General features: G+C 43.2%; 3 protein-coding genes across 5 annotated transcripts in view; all 3 read right to left on the bottom strand.

The window, feature by feature from the left end:
• The window catches only part of LOC122612715, a 37,106-nt gene extending 13,138 nt beyond the window's left edge, over nucleotides 1-23,968 (bottom strand). The window contains exons 1-3 of one of the 3 annotated variants that reach the window (XM_043786495.1): nucleotides 23,930-23,968; nucleotides 22,606-22,859; nucleotides 8,787-8,840 (exon numbers count right to left, since the gene is read on the bottom strand). The gene's annotated coding sequence lies outside the window, so the exon portion shown is untranslated. Of the gene's footprint in view, nucleotides 1-8,786; nucleotides 8,841-22,605; nucleotides 22,860-23,656 lie in introns of all 3 variants that reach the window. The other 2 variants (XM_043786497.1, XM_043786496.1) reach the window with 2 other exon arrangements.
• LOC122612717 (histone-lysine N-methyltransferase, H3 lysine-79 specific) lies at nucleotides 19,475-20,832 on the bottom strand. Its single transcript, XM_043786501.1, has 3 exons — nucleotides 20,643-20,832; nucleotides 20,237-20,563; nucleotides 19,475-20,187 (listed from the first exon to the last, which is right to left on the bottom strand). The coding sequence occupies exons 1-3, from the start codon at nucleotides 20,686-20,688 to the stop codon at nucleotides 19,637-19,639; spliced, it is 924 nt and encodes a 307-aa protein (XP_043642436.1). The 5' UTR covers nucleotides 20,689-20,832; the 3' UTR covers nucleotides 19,475-19,636.
• LOC122612719 (ribonuclease kappa-B) lies at nucleotides 21,605-21,998 on the bottom strand. Its single transcript, XM_043786503.1, has one exon. It carries the CDS (start codon nucleotides 21,942-21,944, stop codon nucleotides 21,627-21,629), a length of 318 nt encoding a protein of 105 aa, XP_043642438.1. The 5' UTR covers nucleotides 21,945-21,998; the 3' UTR covers nucleotides 21,605-21,626.
• Nucleotides 23,969-25,782: the final 1,814 nt, after the last annotated feature.

A 25,782-nucleotide genomic window follows, 5' to 3' on the forward strand; every position in this document is an offset into this window, starting at 1 on the left:
GTGCAGGAGGATTATCGGAAACATCCAACCAGCCAGCCAGCCAGCCAGTCAGTCAGTCAGCCAGCCAGTTAGGCAGTGGTCGCTGTTGCAGCTAATTAGGCATATCAATGTGATTATCCCCATGTCGCAGCAAGTGTTGCTGCTTCTGCTGCTGCTGCTGCTGTGACTCATGACTGGAATGTTGCCGACGCTGATGCCGCATCGCATGGCTATAAATAGTTAACCTAATCAAAATGCACGCGTGTAAGCAAACCATTTGCATAGTTGTTGATGTGGATGTTGCTGTTGTCGTTGTTATGTTGCTTCTGCTGTTGGTGTTGCTGCTGCGGCTGTTGCTGTTGCATGTTGCGCGCTGGCAATTAACTGCGGCATGCGCAGACATTGGTCTAAATGTCAAGGTAAATTATGATGCATTCAGCTATTACGTCTAATAGTCCGAAATTCATGCACGTGTGCAACTATTTTTAGTTGTGGCTGTAGCAGTGGTTTAGCCATTGCCGGCAATGACAGATCACTGAAACCTGCTGCAGCTCCTCCTCCTCGAGATGTTGCTGCTGCAGTTGCTGCTGCAGTCACTTGATGCATGTCTTTGGCCAGGCCCTTTTCCACCTTAATTAAGCTGCGACTTGGACCCAGAAACAAGTTCAGCCCAGGAGTTTTATCTTTAAAGTAATGCTGCACATTTTTCATAGTAGACATGCCGGTGCAAATTAGAGCTTGAAAAACATCGATGTTGCTGATAGTTTTGTCGATAAATAACGACGTTATCAATGATTCTAGATATCACCATATTCCCTACTTGTATTGGTACTTGATGCAATGTCGCTTAGTGGTAAACCACATTTAATCGTTTGACTCAACAAAGTATGGAAACAATTACGAATGAATCTCCATCTGTGTTATAATTTTCTGCCCACTGCACTTTAGATAATTAAATATTTGGTGTCTCTTCTTGGAAAATTGCTGGCATGGACACAAACTGAGGCACACACATTAAACGAGAAGTGAAGCAAAGAAGGCTGGCGGAAAAATTCTAATCAATGCTATTAGGAACTCGGATCGGTGATGATGATGCTGCCTGGCTGCCTTGCTGCGGACTGGCAGCAACTTTGTCGTCGCTGCTGCACGTACATGTAATTTTTTTAATTGCTGGTAAACAACATTTTTCAACAGTAGCAGCAGAAGCAGCAAACCTAAGTTTGCAGTTATGATGGCAGATTTTGATGAGTGCTCCTGCATCGCATTATCCACACACCCACAACAAGATCAAGCTCCGAAAATAGCCGATCAATTAGGGAGATGTTTCATGAACAACTGTTGCCGTAAGTCAATACTTTCGCTGCTGTTGCTGTTGCTGCTGTTGCTGTTGTTGCTGTTGCACTGGCGCCAGCAGCATGTGTTGCTGCTGACAAGCAGTGACAGGATGCCACATCCTTGCGGGCTTCGCCACTCGCAACTCGACACCAGCCACATGTGATGCAATAAAAACGAGCAACAGCCATGTGATGCTTCACTTAATCAGGTGTTGCGACTGATCCGCCACGACAATTACACACGAGTGCTGCCAATGTTGCTGCTTGTAGCAATTATGCCTTGAACTTGTTCTGACTGCACAACAGCAACTGCAACAGCAACAGCAATAGCAACAACAACTGCGATGGCAACTGCAATGGCAACTGCAACTGCAACGCTCTGAAATGACAATTTCATTTGGTGCCCAGTGGGCCGGCTGCCGAGGTTGTTCAACCCATTTGGCCATAGTTTCATGGCTTGTCATTAGCTAATGCATGACGGCAGTGGAAAAGGAGTGCTCAGAATGCGGCTGAACCTCAATTATGAGGGCATACATGTGCACTCCGGGAATGTGCTGCATGTTGCAGCTGTGCCTTGGACTCTGCCACTCTGCCACAAGGTGTCAAGTTTAAGGAGTACCCAGGTTGAAAAGTGAAAGGTAAACAAGAGGGCACATTCCCCGCCATTATCCCTGTGGATTAGCACATCCAAGTTTGCTCTGTGTCGGATCTCTGTCAACATCTTTACGCCAATGGCCGCTGAGTGGGTCCAGGTTTATGGCCGCAATTCGGGCCCCTTTCGGTTAGGAAACAAATATATACATATGGGGTCTCGTAGATGTTGTCGCTTACTTTTGACACCTCAATGATTTTGTGTGTCAGGCAAACAGACACAACAGCCAGCTACAAATTCCACGACGCTAAAACAATAAATACGTATTTACGGGCTTTGTCACTTTTCACTTTTGTTCGTTTTACAGCGGTGCGTTGCGGTGCGGTGCGGTGCGAATAGTGTGCTGCTCTTGTGGCCATAATTTATTGGACATTTCTTTGATAGCTGCTCATTAGCTAAGAACACAAATCACTGGCATTGGGTAACAAGCAAAAAGAAGTCTCCAAAGACCGCTGCATGGAACATCATCAGCAAGAACAACAGCAGCAGCAGCAGCAGCAGCAACAGACCCAGCGGCAGTACACGCACCAGCACTCGGGGCGAAAGCAATTTCCTTGGAAAATTGCTGGCTGCAATCTCTCAGGATGCTGGGACAGGCCAAAGTTTTGCCTCCGAGAGGAGCGCTTCATCAATTTTTATATCGATGAAGACCCATTTGGTTGATAACTCCATTTGTGGCAAATGTTGCGCACGCGCGTTTTAGTTGCACAGTTGCTGTGCTGCTGATGATGTTGCTGTTGTTAATGTTGTTGCTCCTGTGCCGTTGCCGTTAGTAAATTTCGCGCGAAAAACTTCAAAGTTGCCTGGCCAAGCACCTTTCGATGTTGCTGCTGCTGCTGTTGCTGCTGCTGCTGCTACTGCTACTGCTGTTGCTGCCACTGCTGCTGCTGCTGCTGCTGCAAAAGGCAAACGCACGTGTTGCTATGCTCGCTATGAGGATGTTACTGCCGTAACAGTTGCAATTGTTGTTGTCGCCGGACTGTCACTGGCCGTTTAGGCCAAACTTGGTAAATTGTTTTGTTGAGCACTGAGCGTTGGCCTTTCTTTTCAGTCCGCTTATATGGCCAACAGTTGCGGCCGCTGTCTCCGAGTGAGAGTTGCATACTAATGCCGCTGCTCACTCGCTCGCTCGTTTTTTTTTTTTTGCTGCTCAGCGATTTTAATTACCACATTCGGCAGCAAGGCTATGAGCCAGGCATTGATTTGGCACAATTTACATATCAAAGCGAGCGAGGCCAACTTCCTGTTGCACACCCAAAACACAAGTGCAACCAGCAGCAGCAGCAACAGTAACAGCAACAGCAGCAGCAGCAATCGCAGCAGATGTTGGCCATGGGTCAAGCCCGAGTTGTTGGCCATTTGCTGCAGCCAGTGACTTGGTTGTGATGTTGATGCGACTGCTGCTGCGAGTCCATTGGCCCTCATGCTGTTTACTTGCACCACTTTTTGTTGTTTCGGTTTTCTGTTTTTTTTTTCTTTTCTGTTTGCCACATTACGTGTTTGCTGCTGCTGCGTTTGCTGCTTTTGCTGCTTCGGATGTTGCTGCTGCGAGTGATGCTGCCAGTGGTGCTGCTGGTGTGCGAGTGCTCAGTGCACTGGGCAAGTTCTTTTTGTGGGTATTAAAATTACTTGGCATGTAATTAGTTTGGCCGTGTTTGTCCCCAGTTGCCTCTTGTCGATCGCTGCGTGTGGCCCCCCTCCGAAAACGAAACGAAAAGGCTCCCCAATGATGGATGCCACTTTGTCTTCGGCTGTTGCTGCAGCTGGAGGTGTTATTTTTATGGCTTTATAATGTGAGTCAGACGGTCGGACGGGCTCTTCCTTGGTTCTTGCCCCGTTACGTGGCATGTCAATCACCTGGACATGGCTTTATAATTTGCACAATGGCCAGGAGTGAAAAGAAGTCGACTTGAAAAGCCACGAACTGTCTGATCGAGAACGAAAGCTTCAACATGAATCTACACTCTACCCTATGAAGCGATTGGGAGAAATTTTCAGAGAAGATGAAAAGTATTCTTTATTTTCAATCAATTGCTAGGAAGTCAACAACATTTTCACAGCCCCAATTCGTAAATGCAACACACTTTTATTGGATAAATAGCAATAAATGTTCAGATGTACAAGCAATCGGCAGAGTTTCCAAATTAATTGCTGCACAAGAGCTACACTTTGCATTTAGCAATTTTAAAGCCTCCATTCACTCTTCTAACTCAAAAGAACTGCTGAGCAGTGGAGAAAGTAAGGCTGGGGAAATCGAAATGAGTGAATAATTCTCGGGCTGGCTTTGCAGCTTCTTATGGATACTAAACCGTCATTAGTGGCAGCTACGGCTTTGCATTTGCCTGTACAATCGCTTTTCTTTCTCAGTTCTCGGTTCTCAGTCTGGATCCAGACCATCCATCAACAATTTGAGGCTTCGATCTGTTCCCCCTTCCCGCTGCTCTCTAGTTTTTGTGGCACATTCTGCGGCACATACTGAGGTTTGGTCTGGTTGTTTCCGTTTGTGCCACTTGTGTCCAGTTGAGTTGAAAATTATTGTGATTATGGTAAACTTGTTGCTCTCTCACATGCTGCTGATCCCCAGCTGCGCACCTGTTGCTTTTGTGGTTCAGACTCGGATTCCTTTGCAGCTTTTCAGTTTTTTAGTTTTTCAGTTTTCAGTTTTGCAGCTTTGCAGCCTGCTTACAGGTATGTGTATGCATATTCGCACTCATGCTGTTTTATGGCCTCAGCTTCCATTGTTAGACTCGTTTGGCCGCTTAATTGCCGCTTTGGATTGGGATTTGAATTCTGTTTGCTCAGCTCTTTTACACCACTACGCCAAGCACTTGGGATGTGCAGCTGCAGCAGCTGAAGCTGGAGATCTAAGAGGCGTGACTAATCAATCGAGGGCTTCAAAGCTGCGGCTCTTCGCCTGGAGATCAAGAAATCGAGAAATTCCGATTTACTCAACATTTATGAGCCCTGTTTTCCCTTGATTGGCACTCCAATGTCGAATTCATCATAGGCTCCATCTTCAGGCATCTTCTTCTCAATTTTGGGTTTACGGCTCAGTCGCACCCAACTCGAAAGGCAGAGGCGTTTAAGAGCGGGGAAACTGCGTGCCACAGCAACATTTGTTTGCTTGAACATTGCACTTGAGTGGGGGCTACAAATTTGGGGGCGTTTACAATGTATATCGACATAAATAGACAAGATCTGCTTTGAGTAACAATAAATGTTACTGCCTTAGATCAAATGTAGCATAAAAGTCAAAAGTTATGTTTGTTTGGATACACAATATAAATGTTTATAAGCCTTGATATTTATGCAATGCAAATGACAGTGTGTTTCAGTGTCAATATAAAACAGAAAATAACCACTGAAAATGCAATGAGCAGTGTAATAGATAAATCTTTAACATAAGTATATCTTTTTTCCCTTCCAGTTGTAAACAACCAAAATTTGATGCTAATAAACAACGTTTTCGGCTCCGGCGAGACTTTCCCAAAAAACCTACACCGCGTTCTGACCTTCAAATTCTGTTGCTCTTGATTACTGTCGTCGTTTCTCCTGCCCCCGATCACGCCCAGCTAACGAAAAAAGTGGCTGCCATTTCACTCAGTCGAGTTTGAAGTCGAAGTTGAAGTTGAGTTCCTCACGACAGACGTGCAATCCATCAAAGTTGTGGCTGCCACCCCGCAGTAGCAGCAGCAACAGCAGCAGCAACAACAGCAGCAGCATGGGCAACATGGCGAAAAAGCATAATACATAATAATATTTGTGCAAAGTGTTAAGGCAACAAAACAGCAGACAGTAGCAGACATAGTCAGACAGCCAGGAGGAGCAATCGCAATCCAGTAGCCGCAGCAGGAGCAGGAGCAGGAGTAGAACATCTAAGCAACAGGTATAAAAGGGGTCTGCGATGGCATGGAATGGGGATAGAATGGGCATGAGTATGGGGATGGGAATGAGGATGGGGGGCAGGATCAGTGGCGAGGCCTGAGGAGCACTTTTAGGAGGAGGAGACGACGACAACGTTTTGTTTTAATTTACTCGACGCCGCCAACGACATTGTGGTTGCTTTTGTTGCTGTTGCTGTGGTTGCAGCCGATGTTGCTACTGCCCCGTTGATGTGTTGTTGTTGGGTTTCCTGTTTAGATAGCTTTTTGTGATTTTATGCGATACACCTTCCATGTACAACTGTTAGGCAGGGAAGTCAGGGGCTAGTCCACTTTGATGTACGTACACTTTGAAATGTTGTTGATGAGTACGCGAGATTTTTAAAAGATTGCAACGCAACCCAACGCAATGCAACGGCTGCGACGGCTGCGACGGCGGCAGATGAAGCTGCGACTGCAAAAGGCGACTCTGTTGGCTTATATAATAAATTTTAATGCACGCCCGCCCTGGACATTCCGCCCGGTTGGCTGGACGTGGTCCGGATAGAGCTGCCAGCTAGCAAACTGGCTCACAGTGACTTCGAACTGCTTTAAAACGGGACTAAATTCTCATTTTTCTATGCTTATTGAATTAAAACTGGGTAACTACTAAACTAAATACAAACTTTAAGCTTCTTGTTACCCATAAAATGGCATCGAGTTTAATATTTATTACTTAACATGTACATAACCTTTGTAGATCTTAAAGACCCAATAAATTATAACATGCTGAGTTATTAACTACTGTTCAGTTAATAGTGCACATTTTATGACTCCACTGTGCAGCAACTGTGTCAAAACAAAACTGCTTTTCACCCGATGTCGGCTGTTAGTTTGCCGGTGTTTTGGTTCCTCACTCTCGGCGGATATATGTGTTTGTCTTGTGTTAGACTGACACTTGACTAACCAACTAAGAGATAATCATTAGCTTGCTGTAATTTATGTAGAACCGGCGGCAGTTGACGGCCAAAACAAAAGACTTAGGACACGAACTTGACGTGGCGAACGTCAGGCATGCAACAAAGAAAGCCAAACCTAAACTGCAGAATTATATCAATTAGGTAAGGGCCTTAGGAAGAGGTAGACGCAATGAAGACAGCAATTTTGGGGGCCGGGCCGGGAGACGCCCAAAAAGTCCAAGTCACTGGCAACTCCTCACCGCCAGCGGCAATTATAGAGCATAAAACATCGATAATCATAATAATTAAGGATGACTATGCAGAAGACAGGCCGCAGGAGCTGGCTGTGACAACGCACAGTAGCCAGCAGATTACAGCCTCCGATGCAGATATGAATCCCCCGCCGATGCGAGGATGATGCATCAAGTTGATGCTGCTGCCACTGCCACAGCCACAGCCACTGCCACTGCACATAAATTGTTAATTAAGGCCTATTTAGGAGTTTCGGAGCCCGAAATGTTTATTCTACGGCGTGTAATTCTTTACCCACTGGCATGATTTGTGCATTTAGAAAGTATTCTGCCGACTGTTGCCCCTTCCTTTGTTCGGGAAAGTCGTTTAACTGGAAAAGAACCCAAGTATAGAACCCCTGAATAGACAATTCCTTTCATAGCTCTCAATCAAGAATCGTTGCTGGCCAGAAAATTGAAAGCTTTTGACTGCGGAATCTATAAATTTCAATGCTCTCAAAAGGCTTATTTCAGTTCGAAACCTAAACAATGCGCGGAGACCCAAAAATAAAACGCCGAAACTGTAACAAATTATTTATGAACTTCGAAGCACAGTTTGCTTGTCTTTTGTTTGCTCAAAAATCGTTTTTCTTTTTGCTTTTATTGTTGTTGCCTTTGATAAATAATTCAATTTTGTTTTGTTTGGGAATTAGCAAAACTGACAAAGCGACAACAATTGGCAATTTGCTTTGAATTGTGTTGACACAATAAGGGAACCTAATACTGAAGTGCGAGGCGAAGAGAACGCCAAAATACAGACGATAGATGTGCGAAATTTGGCTGCAGGCCAAAGTCAAGATAAATATCGAATTAAACAGCGCTAATGAGTCGCACAACATTGTTGTGGAAAATGAGTTTGATTTTTGGCCAAGATACAAGTGATTCATGGCAATCGGAAGATACTCGTATAACCAACAAAAAACAGTAAACTTGACCCAAAAAGATCGTGAATCACTTTTCTTTTGGCATAAAAAACAAGAAAAATATACGAAATCATAAAAATAATATGACTAAGTGAAAAGAAGAGACAAAAACGGTTCGGGTCAGAAATAAATGCCCAAAAATTGTGCATGATTTATTCCTTACGAAAAAAAAGAACCGCCAAGGAGCTTGGCCCCCACTTACAGACCTAAAACCCTCGTTTTATAACCCATTAAAGGCATGATCGCCAACTTTACTCAACCAAAACCAAGAGCCAGTTTCAGTTTCACTTTGGCACCCCTTTACATGCATGAATTGCTAGGAAAAATAAACCACAATTTGAGTAATTTTCATTTTGCGTTTGTACGATTTTATTTTCTCAGATTTTCACTTTTCCCCTGCAACAAAATATTTGACATTTTTTCTTGTCATTCGTGAAGGTTTCGGTTTCGGTTTCGGTTTTGGTTTCGGTTTCTCTGACGTTTTGATTAACAAAACCCAAACTGGTTGTGCAGCTAAGCAAAACCATAAAACGCAGCAGAATAAAGTCGCATCGGTTTGTTGTGGTGGAAAGGTGGCCGAAGATCTTCAACAAAACGCTCATAACTGGAGCATGAATGCTTATTTAAGCGGGGATTTTATGATAATTTTTTTTTTTTAGTTCTTTTGGGAGCCTGTCCATCGAGCAGCCATTAATGATCGCAGGCAGTAAACAGAAACGTTTATTTGGCAGCTTAAATGTTTGACAAATACCACGGGCTGTTAAATATATTTACGTTTTTAGCACTTACCAGTTAATGGGTTTCCAGTGATGACTCCAGCGTTAGAAGTGAGCTGCCCAGAATCTGCAAGGCGAAAGAGAGGAAAAGATTCCAATTAGATTTTCCAAATCGATTTTTGAAAACCACTTCCTGTGGGCAACTGGCGACAGCCTCATAAGCACATAAATCAGCAAACTTCATTAACACGACTGCCAAAATCTACGTATATAAATCTAAGCTCTGCGCTAGCAACGTGCAACGTGCAACTTGCAACTAGCAACTGGCATCGTGCAACAGGTTGCCACTACTGCCACACTGAGTACGTGACCGTTCGGTGCAGGAATAAATAACTCAATTTGGGATCGGCAAAAAAGTGTTAACTTGAAATCTGGCAATAAATCAATGGCCAGGGGACCCGTTGAAGGCAGCTTGTGATTAGCACTCGCCCGATGGCTTATCTACTTCGAAAGTAATACCCATTTCCCCATGCCCCGCGATTCCGGAAGAGTTCTTTCAATAATCAGCGGTACCAGGACCCGAGAAACCCCAAAAAACCAAACCAATCCAAACCGAAGGAAACCAAACGAAGCGAAATGAGAAACCCAAGATTGGGCAGCCGTCACTTGGCCTGACAGGCAATAACTTTGGCAATCTTTTCGGCCGCTTTTTCTTTCTGGCCAAAAGCGTTGAGTTGTTTATTATATTTATATTACAGAGTCGCGGCAATTTTGCATGCTTCACGCTTGTCTCGCCCGCAGATCTCAATCAAGCGCCAATCAAATTGAAATTAGGCTGTGATCCGTTGTGACACTGCCTTAAATTAAATTATTTTGGTTTAAATTGTAAAATTAATTGCCAAAAGGTTGCGGGGATTACAAGACCAAGCCAAGGCAGAAAAACTGTGGCGATTTTATTCTCGGTTCGACTTCAGTTCATTTTGAACAGTTCTTAAATCCAACCGGTTCTGATATGATTATTATTATGCTCCAACCGGTTTGCAAGGCAAACATTTTAATTTTATTCGGTTTTATTTTGCATTGTTCCCTTACTGTGGTCAAATTTTTCGATGGATTTCTGTTTTTTTTCTCTGGTTGTTGTTGTTGAATTTTTAAACGTATTTGACACACACGCCGCTTCTTTTGCCCATCTTGATTTAACTGTAAAAACTCGGTTTATTTGGGTGAAGCTTCCGATTTAATTTTTCAGTTTCTTTTCGCTCGGCTTGGGCTTCGTTTACATAATGTTGGCATAAAATAAACTGCGATACGGTCAAAGATAATAGAGTTTCGTCTATCAGCGGACTTATTAGGATTGTTTTTAACTTAATCAGTGGTTTTGTTGTCTTTGTGCCAACAGCTAGTTGTATTTTCATTAAAATGGCACTTAAGGCGAATGGCTTTCTTGCAACCTGCGGTTATGCTTCCTTCACATTCGATTATATCTTCCGCATATGAAGAAAATAAATTATGCCTACCGCAACTGAAAATGGCCCCCACACACAAAACAGTTTAATTTATTATCCCGGAAAACTCAAGGTTAACTCAACTTGACGGCTTTTCCTCAATGACGCGGAGTTTCCCCGCCAAGCTGCCCACTTTTTCTGCACTGCTCCCCAATCATTTCCCATGCGAAAACATTTGCGAAAAACACAAAACGCAAAACAAAGGAAAATCATTAAAATCCCACACATACGACTGTGTGCAACTGTTGGGCAAAAACGGGCAGAAAGACACACTATAGACATACAATACATATAACCATATATAATCGGGCGAAAGAAGCGGCAGCATCTGCGACTGTGTTAATTATGTGCATTTAATGCTTTAATTAATGTTTTCTATTGAGAGATGAGACAGCGACGCTGCAGTGAAAGTTATAAACACTTAATGGCAATGAAAGAGCGAAATATTTTGCTCATAAATATAATTCAAATGTTAATTGATAAACTTGTTAATTTGTTGTGCGTGTGTTGTTTTTTTTCGAGTGGGCGGTGGCCAAATGTATTTGATTACGGCCTCAAATTGAAATTGAAGCGGGTGAAATTTCAACCCATTGAGACCATCGTGGGATGTCGAGAGCATAATGATATAAATATGGTTAAATGGATTAAAGAAAGTATCTTTCCAAATTTGGCAAGTTAATTTAAGAAGAGATCTGTTTATGGTTTTTCGGTAAAATGCTGAAGGGTTCAAAGTTTTGCCTTTCTATTAAAAAATTGTGCGGAATATAAGTAAACCAATAAACCCTTTATAAACCGCAAAATTGATTTTGCGATGACCATAAAAAAGATATCAAAAGATAGCTCGCCTCTTCAATGAAACGGTAGTTTTGTGCCACAACCTTTGTCTAGGAAACGTATTATACACATATTGTATGCGATTATAAATCAATCCAGCTTATGGTTTTGTTTGAATACAAATATAAAGCGATAGACAGTCAGGGCCAGTCACTAATTCAAGCTGATGTTTTATTTATAAACTCGATTCTGGAAAGCGTTGACACGCAGAATCGCCGAGTTTGCTCTAAGGTTTATCTGGCTGTAACAATGGGATTTGTATCTTTAGTTTGCTGCCGCAAATATTTCTACATCCAGACGGCACCTGCTTATTAGTTTCTGGTCCCATTATCCACACAGGCAGATAAAGGCGGAAAGAAATTTGCAATTTTAATGACGTTCGGTAAGGTTTTGCCGAACCGCAACCTTATGTAACCCGTCGAGTGCGAGTGCGAAAAGAAACCTCTCCGTCGCCCTGGCCGCGTTAGCTCATAATGGCAGGCCACAGTTTATGGCCCAAACCGAAACGTGCACTTGGCTGGCGAGTCTTAAATCGCGGCTTTTGCTTTTCCTCGGCCATAAACTGAGAAACAAGAAATTTCAATTTCAAATTTAAAGCGTCTAACTTTCGCTTTCCTCCGCAAGGAGATGCGGAGATTTCTCGTTTATCGTTTCTCGCCAAGAATCCCGCCTGCACGGCAGTTACCGCATTTTCCGACTTGGCCAACTCCAATTAGCCACTAGGCCCCCACAGTCCACACAAACAATAAATCAAAATCTAATAAAAATACTACGAAAATATGTTGCATGTGCTAATGTTTCGGCGCGCTGTTGCACTAATGCAACCGGTTGCAGTCGCAGTCCGCAGTCTGCAGTCTAGCAAAAACGAAAAAAAACTCAAAATGAAACCGAAAAAAATGGAAAAAGAAAACGCCAACGAAACCCCGAAAACAAAACTGCAAACGACAACCAGACGACGACTTTCCATTTTCAAATGTGTTTGCAGCCTTCGTTTGGCCAAAAGATACGCCGCCAACTGACCACTGCAACTGCAACAGCAACAGTGCAACAGCAACAGTGCAACAGTGCAACAGTGCAACAGCGCAGCAGCCGCATCGACACATCAGCAACAACTTTTCATTTCGTTTTTCACGCGGCACATGCCAAAAAAAAAGAGAAGCAACCAAACTGCAAAGCTAGCCAAAGATTATGATAGGGCATCGGATTGCTGAAGTCGGTACAAGAACTATGGCATATGGTTTGCGATCAATAATAACTAAATCGCTGACTCTAGTTATTAACGCTGCGATTAGTGCAGTTATTCAGTTATTCCAATTGGCACTGAACTTTGGCGTTAGCTAAACCTACATGCATTTCAGGAGCTGCATGTATCTATATACATTCAAACCGCTTTCGTTGCCACTTCCCGGTAATTTCCCGATAATTTCCACGTCAGGGAAGCGTAGGCAGAGTTCGACTATATGGCTGGTTTATTGACGTTTGTCTGAGCTCTGTCTACGCAGCTGGATGTCTGGTAACCCCGCCGAAGCCCCACGAATCGACGAGACCACGAAACTCTGGGGAGTTGTAGGCAAAGTTGTGTGGCAAGTGGCTGGCTGTGCTGGCTGTGTGTTGACAATTTCCAAGTTGACCGGTCTTTGCCTTTCGTGTTGGCAAATAAAACGAAGAAGTTGCCACCGGAGTGCTGCTGCTGTCCCTTTTACTCATCGACTGGATTATAAGTGGGCGCAATTTAAGTGCAGTGTATTGCACTTGTTGTCTTTCCTCGCCTCTCCTCTCTTCGCCACTCCACTCACATTCAATAACAATAATTGTCGAATGCCTTTTTTGGCCAAAAGCAGCGGAAACGCTGCAGTTGCTGTTGCTGCTGCCACTGCAATTGCAGTTGATTGCAGTTGTGCACTTGCCACAGAAAAACGCCGACTACAGGTGGCAGCTTTGGATTTCTAATGGTTTCGATCGTCGTAGCGGTGGTTCTCTGTTTGAAAACGGAAGCAAAGACCAAACAAAAAATAAAAATAAAAATAAACACCAAACACAAAACTCACATCCAAAGCCGCCAAAGTTGCTGTCGATGGATGATGACTCAAGCATTAAATTCTAAAGGGTCTTTACACTTTGTCTGCATGTCTTTGATTATGCGAACCAACGCGAGTCGTGAGTGTACTTCCGTTGAAGTCGACTTTGTCGGATCTTTCCTATATGTACACTTAATATATACCCCCCAAAGTTCAGAAGTGGAGGAGGATGTCTGAGTGCAGCGGAAGCTGGTTAGGTGTTGAAGTATCAAGCAGCGTGAAAATTCCCCTTAAAAGCCATGTTCCGCAAAGCGATTGTGGGATATCCATAATCTTTCCGCACGTAAAAATGACCAATTAAACTGGAGACGACAGGGTTTAATGATGTTCTACCTGCATACTGCCTTTGGCCAAATATGTATGAGCATTCGTGTTTGTTTAATCATTTATCATTTTGGGATAGACGCGTGGGCCAGACAGGCAAAGAAACAAATAAAGAAACAGAACTATTATTTTAACACTCGTAAACAAGAGGAGCTTTAAAATTTACGGAAATATTAGAGTCTATATTTTATCATAACAATTCCTACTCTTTTAGCGTGTACCCAAACCTACTTCATAGTTATTTTTTCGGTGTACCTTTTAGGGTTATCTGCAGTTTGTTGACCCCTATGCAGTATTAACTAATTAACCGTTAGCATACCCATAACCACCAGTTCCAAGTACCAACTTCCATTTCCATTTCCACTGCCAACCTGCAGACAAATTTCCTTATGAGCCGTCCAAGTCTGACAAGTTGACGCCTTGGAAATTGTCAACGTCATCTAAGCCAAGTTAATGTTTATTGCCGCTGCTGTGGGGCACATTTTTTACCGTTTGTAAACTGTCATATTTCTTGTGGCAGCCACGGCAGCCAAGGCAGTTAATTTGTTATTATTTTGACATTTATTCGTTGATGATTTTCGAATGGTTTTTGCTTCTGCCGTTCAGTTCTCCGAAATGTATTCAGCTATTTAAATAACAAAACTGATCATTTTATTTCCCCAAGGCATGCCCAAATGAGCTTGGAGTTAACTAATGAATATTTGGGGAAAAGGTTTTCATTTCATGGAGCCTCAATTCTTAATGACACATAAATATTCAAAGAACTAATTTACAAACAATTTTTAATTAATATAATGTAGCTTAAAAAAACGAATTAAACATTTGCTTATATCAAATCTTTTAGTTTTGTGTACATTTTGATTAATGTTTGTTCTGTCAACGCTCAAGTGCGCAGGAAAACTGAAAAAAATAGTTTAGTTTTAGCCTTACGTTCACCTGTCGAAGGTTATCTAAATTTATGCAATAGTTAACTAATTTATGTGCCACCAAAAATGCACGCAATTTCCTGCCTCGGCTTTCAGCTGCCCCAGAAATGCGAGCATTTTGTGTGGCATGCGACAGCAAAACGTTTTCGTTTTGGCCAACGAGAAATGTTTGTGGCTAATTACGCCACTCGCTATCATTAACACATTTCTTAGTCATCGTTCTTGGCCAGTCTTCCCCCAGATCGCCGCTCAAGTTGACCCAATTTTCCTGACAAATAAAATAACAGTAGCTGTCTGCGCAGCTCACGATCCACGGTCCATTGTGTCCACGGAGCAACTGAATCGAGGCGACTTTTACCCGCGCAATGAAATTAACATTTTTTTGCTGCATTTTTTCGGTTTGCTGACAGTCGCAAGGCGAAATTGCAACTGCAACTGCAACTGCATTTTCCCGCCGCCGAGCACTGCAATTAAATGTGAGTCTAATTTGTGGATCAGCAAGTTGCCGATGCCCAGCGGCCATTCGGCGGAAAATGCAAGTGGATAATACCGGAAAATGAGGGTGTGCAAATGGGTTAAGAAGTGAAAATTGAATTGCGGTCGCTGGTAAGTGGTAACTGGGCTGATTGGGTTGAAATATTTCAATTGCCAAACTAAACCTGAAACAAAATTGTATTTTAAAAGATACAATTTTGTCACAATCCTGTTGAATAGCTTACAGCTTCGAGTCTAGTTTAAGTCTCTGATTTTCCGTGGGTAAACAAAGTTCATAGCAAAGTAGGGAAAGAAATTCGGAAACAGCAAAGTAAGTGCGGAAAAGTATATTTTTTCCTGCTCTCTTGGCTGAAATCTCAACGGAAATCATTAGGGCAAATGGAAATGGCGAAGAAAAACCGCCTTCACTTTTGGCCGGAAAAAAACGGCCCAATCGACTTACGGCGAGGAAAAGCGATGGCCAGGGAAAAGTGTCGCCAAGTGTGGCTTATTGTGTGGTTCGACACGTTAACACTGGGTTCACACGCTTTTTATGGTGGCCACATTAACGTGGCCAACAAATGTTGCAAAATGTTTCTCGGACTGTGGCTTTGGCAGATCATCATCATCATTATCTTCATCAGAAGCAACAGGCGGCGATTAAAACTCGCGCGAAAGTAAAACGTTTTACAGTTAACAAAAGGAAAATAAAAGATATATCTGTATATATATATAGTCATGAAGAAGCTGAAGACTGGAACCCAAGCAACAACAGCAAATTGCGTATTCAAAAGTCATTAACAAATGCTTTTTATTGCACTCACTACCTCAGTCTCTCGCTTTTGTTTGCTTTCGCTGGACAGCAAACGTTTTTCGCGTTGCATTTGCCAAATAAAGTTAATTGAGTGAAAATAATACACATTTGCTTTTCCAATTATACGCAATTAAATGCAAATCAGTTGCATACTCGGAGTGCTCTACTCCTTCCCAATCTCAATTAATCTCGCGTTCGCCGAAAGAAAGATGAGTTATTGAACAGTGTCAGGAGCTTTAATTACTTTATTACCCGAGATTCCGCCATCTGAAGAATGGGCCAAAAAACCAAAAAAAAAAAAATAAAAATAAAACAGGATCGAAGGCGGTGGCCTTAGCGGTACTTCAACTTAAGGGGCCGACAAAAAATTAAGCGAAAGACAAATCGCTTACGCCCCCTCTGCCATTTTGATGTTCCGGGCTTCTTTCTTTGGTCAGCAGACCGACATAACAATTTAGTGTAACGATATCCGTACGGCACATGGGCACATAAATACCGAGGAGATATATGCACGCGAAAATAATTTAATTTATAACAAAGCTCAGTTGCAGGACATGCACCGTGGTACCAGGTGCTGAAAAGTAGTTGGCATTCTATACCTTGAATTTAGTAAATCCTAATGGTAAATATATTTATTTTATAATTCTGGTATGAAATTTCCTTGGCATCTATTATTACACAGATATTCTACTCTCCCATCTCGAGCATTTTCGGATTATTCCCAGGGCTTTGGCTCCACTGTCTCGTGTTTCAATGCGAAATTTGACGATGGCCACACAACAAATAAGCTGGAGCATCTGGACAGAAGGCCCCCTCGAAACCGGAGGCCACACAGAAGAGGCGGATCCGAAGGCCCCGCCGAATTGGAGCCCCAAAAAATGAGAATTAATATGAAATGCTCTTGGGCTGGCAGAGCTCTGAGCTCGGCTCAAAAATAAGAGAGGCTCAGCTGTCAGGCTGGGTCAATGGAAAATTAATTAAAAACCCAGCCCATCCGCTCGACGAGGAAAGTAACTAGAGAAATGGCTCATTACAATAATTACGAATATGAGTGTACATATATACTCGTATACAAATGGGAATACCAAATGCCAAATGCGAGGAGGAGTGACTCAATCTACGTGCACTGCACAACAAGAAGGCCTAGAACAAGTCCCACAAATTGATTGCCCAGAGTGGAGCATGGAGAACTGACCCAATGTGGCCGAGACGGCCATGGAGAATTGGTATAACTGCGCTTTGCTCGGCTAACTGTGGCAAGACCTCAATCCAGATACAAAACGCCGCTTGGCACGCTCGCACCTCTCCGTTCTTGGTTCTTCGTTCTCGGATCTCGATTCTCACCTCCCGATTCTAGCTCTTCATTCTCAGCTCTCAATTCTCCAGCTTCGATTAGCAGCGATTCAATTTGCTGAATAGGCCCCCAAAGGCAGCTCCAAGCCAAATAGCCAAGCAGCCACTTGGCCAATTTGTTTATTTACTGTAACGCTTATCAAGTGAGAGTTCCAATTAGAGTTGGCAGGGCGCTTTCCCCGTCAATGAACTGAATATTCATTGTGAAAGAACTTAAGCTGAAGGAAAAGAAATTGGATTTTAAGAGCTAAACGCAATACAACTTCCTTTAATTTAGTTCTATAAATGTATACTAAAGGGAAGATTCTTCTATAATTCCACTTTATCTGTAGCTTTATTGCTACCATAAATAAAAGGTAAGTTTATAATCTGTAGGTTGTAAACGCTGCTGTAAATCTTATCACAGCCCAGAATCCGGCCACTGATGCAAATATTTACATGTAAGACTCGATAAAGCACGATATAGAGAATAGTGTAAACTCATGAGCTCCGTTGAAAACGCATATTTGCTAGAGATAAATGTAAGATAAATGCTTTGTTTTAAGCCAGGCAGATGGCAGATGGAAATCCGAGGGGATTTTCATGAAAATGAGTTCCAGTTACTTTGGAATTTCGTCGGTCTTAGGCTGCTGCATCCCATTTCCATGGGCAACGCCCCTGCCCGGAAGCTTTCATCTGGCGGTGTTGCAACTGGGTAAATGCAGCTACTTTTACTTTAGACCAATCTCCAGCTCTCTTTTTTTTTTTTTGATTTCGAGCTCTGCTTGCATAAGATACTTGTACCAGGCCGGGTGGAGTAGATACACGCCCCAAATAAACCACTAAACCGGTGACACTGCGCCACTCCGCCTCCGCAGCACACTTCCCCATGTCCAAGCAGCTCCAAGTCGGCTCCATCCACTCCAACCCGCGGCAAGTTGGAGCAAGTTGGGGCCCGCGAGCCGCTAATTCAAACAAATTGCAGCATAAATGCATTATAAAAGGCAGAGGAGCTGCATCGGGCGACACAGTGTGACAGTAATAATGTCACTCGCAGTCAGAAATGGACGATGGGGAGGGGCTGGGCTCGGGGTCTGATATGGATATGGGTATGGGTATGGATATAGGTGGAATAGGGAATACCGAAGCGTGAATGCCAGTGATAAATTAGCTAGCTTCAGCGGACTGGCCATGTGTGGGCCCCGCACAGTGGTAAATTCATGGATTGCTTATTAGGATACAATATATAAATTATAAGTTAATATACATCTAATGCATAACTAGTATTTTCAGTTTAGATTCTTTCCCTAAAAGTATCTATCAACTGAACTGCATTAATTGCATTACGCTTTAGCATCAAAGAGATCTACGACATGTTTGGAAATACAATTAGACCCCATGACGCATTGGAAAACCACTCCCAAAATCGAATAGGAATCACGCTGATTTTGAGATCGCTTCGTCGGGTCAGTGAACTGCAATGGACCAGAACTTTCTGTGCCCCTTGCTGTTAATTGATTGTTCTACTCCATTTGATAAGCTCTCGGCAATTGCTCATTTGTGGCAGAATCGCAGCACTCATGGTAATAGTTAATTACGCTGCCCACTGTGCCGCATTGCCACTTGGAAGATGCAACTGCAACTGGAACTGCAACGCGGTGGCAGACAAGCAAGTGTTTTGTTGTAGTCGCTGCTGCTGCAGCTAATTTGATTAATGATAAGCCTGGCTTAACTGACGACGATTGTGATTCATTATGTGCGCACAAGCCGGCACACTTAGCACAGCAGATACAAATGCAGATACAGATACATCGCTGGTCGGCGGTGCACAGGGGGAAACGCTTTATATCTATCTATCTATCGGTAGCGAATTTTCATTAAATAGATTAGGGGCTGCCAAACCAAACCAAAGCCGAGGCCAATCGGAGAAAGAACCTCACTTTATTGCGACGAACAACAAGTGGTCGTTGTTATGCGAACATTGGATCGCACTTTGATGCGTAATGGTAGCCCCAATTGAATCTACTCTATGTGTATGCTATCTGCGAGATACAATTTCGCTGCTTTTGATTACATGCAATGAGCCATTTCCTCTACAGCTCACTGAGTGCCCGACTGACTCTAAATGCATAAAACATACGTACATGGTCGGTCTTCGGGCCATCCAGCATTTTGTTATTGCACCTCATTTGGTCCGAAACAGAACGCTGGCTATATTGCACTGGAAGTGGCTGCATGTGGCAAGTTAAGTAGTCTATAAAGTGGCAGAACACACATATGTAATTAGACTCTGCCAGGGATCTGGATGGCGCATGATTAAAACTTGAGTGCCTCCAGGCTGGTTAAGCTAAGAAAGTTACGAGCTTCAAAAATTGGATGGAACTTTAAACGAGCAACCAATCTTCTTAGATGAATCTCATCCATATATGATATCATATCATCAATATATGATATTAATACAAAACACCATGTTATCTAATGCAGAACTCAGGCCAACAGCAACCAATTTTGATTCTTTATTGAATAGTATGTCCTGTGTTTCAGGGTTTTGATTTGTATTTGCCCGATTAAAGAATTTTTTAGCTGTTGTGGTGTTACTGCTGGCAAAGTAAATTGAACTGAAGTATAGGGGCATACTATCCGGCCTTTCTGGCCTTTTCGGCCTCCTTGTCGGCCTTCTCCTTCTCTTTTTCCTTCTCCTTCTGCGCCTTTTCACGTTCCTTGCGCGCCTTTTCGCGGGCTTTCTCGCGCTCCGCCTCCTCCTTCTCGAGCTGCGCCTCCTTCTCCTTCCGCTTCTTTTCGCGCTCCTTGTCCCTTTCGGCCTTGACCTTGGCCTTCTCCTTCCGGATCTTCTCGCGCTCCTTCTCCTGCTCCTCCAGCCGCTTCAGTTCGTCCTTCTCCCACAGCTCGAAGGCCTCGCGCTCGGCGGCCAGGTGCTGCAGCTCATCCAGCTCGGCGTCTGTGATGCCGCCGTCCATGTCGCGCTGCATCAGGTCCACCTCCCTCTCCATGGCCTCCTTGGCCCGGCGACGCCGTATGCCCAGCTCCCTGGCCTCCACTGCGTCCTGGTGGCGCTCCTCGCGCGCCTCCTTCTCCTCCCGCCGGCGCTCCTCTTCGATCTCAAATTCCTCCATCTCGTCCTCGTTGTACGGATACTCGGGAATGGTCCAATTCAGACAGAGGATACCTGAGATTAAATGGTACAGAACGCAGAAAACAAGAGTTGCTATTCCCACCTGACGACAAGGCATAGCCCAATGTTCCACCTGCTGCCAGAGCACCGGAGATAAGGATAAGGTTATAGCGGCTGTTCTTGGCCGCCCAGGCCTTCATAAAGTCGCCCTCCGGCTTGGGGCAGTCACTGAGCACCGCGTGCTGACCACCACTGGCAAAGTAGCCCGGCTTGCGTTTCATATCCTTGTCGCCACCCGGACACTTGGGTGGTGGCTTGGTGGACGGCGGTGGCGGCGGTTTGGCCTTGACCGCTTTTGCTGGCGCAGGAGGCGTCTTGGCGGCCATTTGCTGAGGAACAGTGTTGTGGATCAACATCTGGCCAAAGCGCACTGGGGGTTTGGATGGATTTATTCTACGTCGAAGCGAGTTCATAATCCAGAACTTTTTCCAACCGTGGCTTTTACTTACACCCCCTCTGGAGCCGCTCTTTGGTGGCTATAAAAAATCGGGACATGGTACTTGCTCTTCACTTCCCTTCTCTGGACCTCTGTGGTCTTGGGAATACTTTGATTTTCTTGGCCAAGTGTTTGCCTACTAAAATATAAAATTTTTTACGCGTCACAAACTTAAGAATCTCAATTTGATGTCAATGTCAAATGTTCCTGAATTCAGCCACTACAATCTACAATCGTGTTCTAAAGATCTGTATAGAAACACGATTTTGTGCCTCAGTTTGATATTGTAAGATATAAGAACTTTATATTTTCCATGTAAAAGTACATCTGCATAAGAAATCGTAATAATTTAAAAGACCATCCATAATGGTAATTTAGAATACTTCCCAAGTATCTGCAAGATCCCCAAATCAGTTAACCCGAGTTCCCGAAAAAATGCAGTGAACCAGTTTTTAGCAGACTGCACTTGGTTGGTGATAACAAGCCAGATACACAAGCGTACAACTAGAAAATCGTGTACGATAATTTACACAACGGTTTTCGTGTAAGACACAAAAGCCCGGTCGATAAGAACAAGATACATAACCCCGGACTAGAATAGAGTAGAGTAGAGTGGAGTGAAGTAAGGGGGCACCCAGAGTGACCCAGAATAGCCAGAACTGGGAACCCACACCCCATTAGCATGTTTCGGAAAGAGAATTTCACGGAAATTTATGATGCCCAAAAAAGAACACACCTCGGAGAAGGTGTCACGTGCGCTGTCAAAAATCGGTTGGTCGAGACGAATGCATAATACAAAGTGGACAGTCAGAGAGTCGGCCAGACTCGAAAAGTGGCTTGCCGATAAAGAAGTTAAGGCTAATCGCAGAATGCGGTCAACAAACTGGTTCTCTCGATCCGAGCCAACAAGTGGGTGGACGTCGCCGAGTGGGTGAAATGCAATTGGAACCATGAAAATATATAGTTTATTCCGTAACCAATCATTGGAGCACACAAATCAACGACGGGCTCGCATGGCACCGCGCTTGTAGAGACGCTTCCTCCGCTTGTTATCCCGGCGGATGGCCACTATCGCAATGAACACGAATCCCAGATAGACGATGGCGGTCACAAAGCACCGGGTGGACACGTCTTGGAAGGCCTCGTCTGCCTGCTCCTTGAAGCTCTCCATACTGTTGAACTGGTGCTCCAAGGGCAACGACTCCAGGAGCATCAGTGACTGGACGTAGAAGAAGATGCCCAGCACATTCAGCATTATGAAGCCCCAGGAGCTCATGAACAGGCAGAACAGACAGCATGTGCGACCACAAAACATTTTCAGCTCTCTCTCTTTAATTCTATCCGAACTTTGTGCGACAGTGTAGGCGAGTGTTGCTCTGACCGCAACAGGTGCCAAGTTTAACTCGACTTCGAAAGCGAAACCGTAATCGGAATGTATTGGACCGCATACTATGCATGTATCTATGTATCTGCACATGAACATAGGTTCGTACACAAGTACAACCTTGTGCGATTTCAGCGGCATTAGATCACAGTGGTCAGAGTGGTCAGCGTGGTCGGATTATGGGGTTCACGTACCCGGGCCTCTCGCTTTCGACAGCGTTGCGATTGGGTTTGTTCAACTCGAAATGGCTTAGTTTCGATCTTAGCCAATGATGGACAGCTGACAGAGCCAGTCTATATCGTGTCTTCTATATCTATAAGTGAATGATATATGTAGTAGCAGCTCAAGTTGCGGTCAGAACGCAGACCTGCTATATATTTGATATTTCAAGAATAATTCATTACAATTCAATGGCTGCATTTAGTTCGGCGTATTTATATCACAAGTGAATTTTACAGAACTAAATGTAGGCCATCCCAAGTAGCTTTAAAGCTGATTCATTAAAGGGCAGCCTCTCATTTGCATTCCCCCTGTGAATCATGCAGAAGATATTGCATTCAAAATAGCCAACCAAATAATTAGCACAACTTACCGGGAGTTGATGTTCTTAATAAATCCGCAGAGCCACAAAATTTTTGCCGCACTTGCAAAGGAGAAGCAGCAGAAGAATTCACAATAAAGTTTTTTTTTACCAGTTTCTTGAAACTCCGTTACAAAACATCAAGTTGTTGTGAAAATTCGTAAGTCGTTTTCGCGGTTGCTAAACTTTTTTTACACTATGTTGTTTTATTAACGTTTCCTTAATGGTGTTTGTTTATGCGAATTGTCGTTAGTTTTTTGGGGTTACTAAACACGATTAGAGAATCAAGACATCAAGAATTGGAAAAATTAAACTTAATTGATATAATATTTTGTATTTTTTCAGCACATGTTGCAACTTGAGACAAAAGGCCTCAGCTCCCAGTGAGTAAATATGTTTTTCTGGTAACCTAAGCTGCGGATTTCGTACAGCCCCAGAAAATGGGGGTCAAGTCCATTAGGCTAAAACCCGATCTCCAAGCGAAAGACCTTGACATTAGGGCGGTTGCTCACTGAACTTGGCTAAATCTTAAGTGTCTCGAATTCCCTTTGCGCATATCAATCAACTTGTCATTATCTGTATTTCCCTTATGGGAGCACAGAGAGAAATTAAAAAAGATCACTGCATTTACTTTAAATAACATTTTATAATAACATAATAAAATAAGAAATGTTACGATATTGTTAATATCTTTCTAATGGACTTAAAGTTTGATCTTTTATTTTAAGAATTTAATTAAATTCCAAAGAATATTTAATATGAGGGAATATTTTCCAATAAATGACAGACGTCAAAATATTTTTTGCTTAGCTGATTATTTTCCCAGTGTGGGGTTTCAGTTACAGTTATATGTTTGTTATTTGCCTTATTTGCTTAGCACATTCTTCATTGCAATTGCACACATACACTCGTTTTTGTTGTAAGCGCAATTATCAGTAAAAACATTCATAAAAAAATGCAATTTCATCGAAAAAAATGTGTTTAGCTTTCAGTTTAACTTTTAGCTTGAACTTGTTAGTGTCTTCACCGAATTTTATTTGTGCTTTATGAAAATATAATGTACACACTGATAAGAAAATATATAATTGGTTGCTTTATATGTGTTTTATATCACTTCATATTTGCACACTTTATACATTTATTGTGTCTCTCACGTTTGTGATTCGCTTTGGACATTTGTTGTTAAATTTGTTTGTTTCGCACTTTGGAACACTTCTCGATATTTGAACATAACATGTTTTAATGAATTCGCTTATCGAAAACCGGTATGCAAATCCAAAAATCACCGCAACATATTCAAAACTATTCAATTGTATTTATCGAATTCTTCGTTCACCTTTACTTCGAGTTCTCAACTCCGATGCGACCGCCGCGCTACGAAAACAAAGATTGAGCACGAGTTGCCTTGCGATGTGGCTTAAATAGTTCGACGCTCTCGCTCTCTGCCCACTGGGTCTCCTCTCCCACAGAAGTGGCTCTCTGAGAGCAACAAGTGGGGGAATGTCTCCTTCTCCGGTCTCCATCGCGCTCTTGCTCTTGCTGTTGTGGGTGTTAAATACTGTAGGGAGAGAGAGAGAGAGTTGAAGAGGAAAAGATGAGAAGGGGAAGTTACGAGAGAGCATCATGATGCATTAAGTGATAGTATAATATAATATTTTTTTGTTATTAACAAGAAGTAAGAATGTTAATAAGCTTGAAAATTATTTCACGGCCTGCATTAATTATTGCAATTATGGTTGAAAATTTCCGCTTAATTGCATGCATTATGAGTGCACTCAGTAATCGAATAGGACAGCAAATACTTTGACCAAGTGGCATAATCGAGTCAGTCACTCAATTTGCTTCGCTTAATGTCATAGGTAAGAGGGCATGTGAAGGACAACTACTGCCCACGGCAGAGCCACCCACTGGAAAACCACCCACTTGTGAAACGCCCACCCATTGTTTCGGGTGGATACTTCTGACTGCAGTCCGTTTGGCATTCAAATTTAGTGCAAAGGGCAAAGTGCCTGGTGAAAAACTTTCAAATATATATTTACATATGTATATACATACATGTGTAAGGTAGCAATGCAAAAATAGAACTAGAAATCAATAAATTCATATTATGTTATCAATATTAAAATACAAAATAAAATACACCCATAGTTACTTGCCAAGCCAATCATGCTGAAAATGACAGATATGAGTATTCCTGATTCTTAGCAGTGTAATGTCGGTGGTCTATTCATATTCGGCTCTTTAGGCAAACACTTTCCTTAGTTAATGCCTCCCACTCGTCGGCCAATTAAAGCCACACTTTTATGGCGAATTAATCGTGCCCGCTCAGAGCCATTTAAGCCTTATTAAAAGCAGATCTCCGAGCGATTCTGTTCCAATCTGTACGCTACCGAATTGGCCAAATCCGCTTAATAGCTGGCTCTTAAAGGCCGGCAATTGATGTGGGATTGAAGCGAATTGAAGCGAACTATCGATTACCAGTTTGGGCTAACAAAAGTATTCGCATCGCGGATTTCCGCTCCCAAGCTACTACAGTTTCCAAGCTATCCCCCATCGATCATCAAGTGGCGTCTCAGATCAGAAGGAGGTCATTCGATACCGCCGCCAGGATGGGAAAAGGGGCTAGCCCCCGAGTCTGCCGATTAGCATGTTAGGCCAACGGTTCGCGGCGGCTGTTTAAGGTCTATAATTAAGCGACATAAACTTGGGTATTAGGCGCTAAATACACAGAAACACACACAAAAAAAAGTAAAGTAAACCGCTCGAGTGGGAGAATGATAAAGGAGGGGGAGGAGGTGCGCCTCTTCTCGATTTGCATAACTGTTCGTTTAGGCCCAGAAGTCGGGGGATATGGATATGCCATGGCTCTGGCTTTGGGTTTGGGCCTGGTTATGGGTGTTGGTATGAGTATGGGTATTGGTACTGCCATTGGTATATGGGCTGCATTCGAAAAACAGACGGACGGCATATGAAAACGGAGGCAAACACACGCACACGCACACACCTGAATTTACCTGGCCACTGCACCTGTCCACATAAGCGATCTCATCGTTGGGCTTTCATTTGCTGCTAAGAAAGGGTAAATAGCGCGCGTTACTACTTATCCGCAGAAAGTAGTAGTACTATGAACAAGGCATTACGCATTAATAATAAGTTAAGCACTTTAAAATCACAGATAGTTCTTACTTT

Source organism: Drosophila teissieri, chromosome 2R, assembly GCF_016746235.2.
Source record: "Drosophila teissieri strain GT53w chromosome 2R, Prin_Dtei_1.1, whole genome shotgun sequence".
Taxonomy (NCBI): Eukaryota; Metazoa; Arthropoda; class Insecta; order Diptera; family Drosophilidae; genus Drosophila; species Drosophila teissieri.

What these genes read in the sequence shown, in the direction of transcription:
- LOC122612717 (XM_043786501.1), bottom strand. Translation starts at nt 20,688, where the DNA reads ATGTCCCGATTTTTTATAGCCACCAAAGAGCGGCTCCAGAGGGGGT. An exon ending in AGAGCGGCTCCAGAGGGGGT is followed by an intron (nt 20,564 to 20,642) that starts GTAAGTAAAAGC and finishes CCAAACCCCCAG; the next exon opens with TGCGCTTTGGCCAGATGTTG. An exon ending in GGGCTATGCCTTGTCGTCAG is followed by an intron (nt 20,188 to 20,236) that starts GTGGGAATAGCA and finishes ATTTAATCTCAG; the next exon opens with GTATCCTCTGTCTGAATTGG.
- LOC122612719 (XM_043786503.1), bottom strand. Translation starts at nt 21,944, where the DNA reads ATGTTTTGTGGTCGCACATGCTGTCTGTTCTGCCTGTTCATGAGCTCC.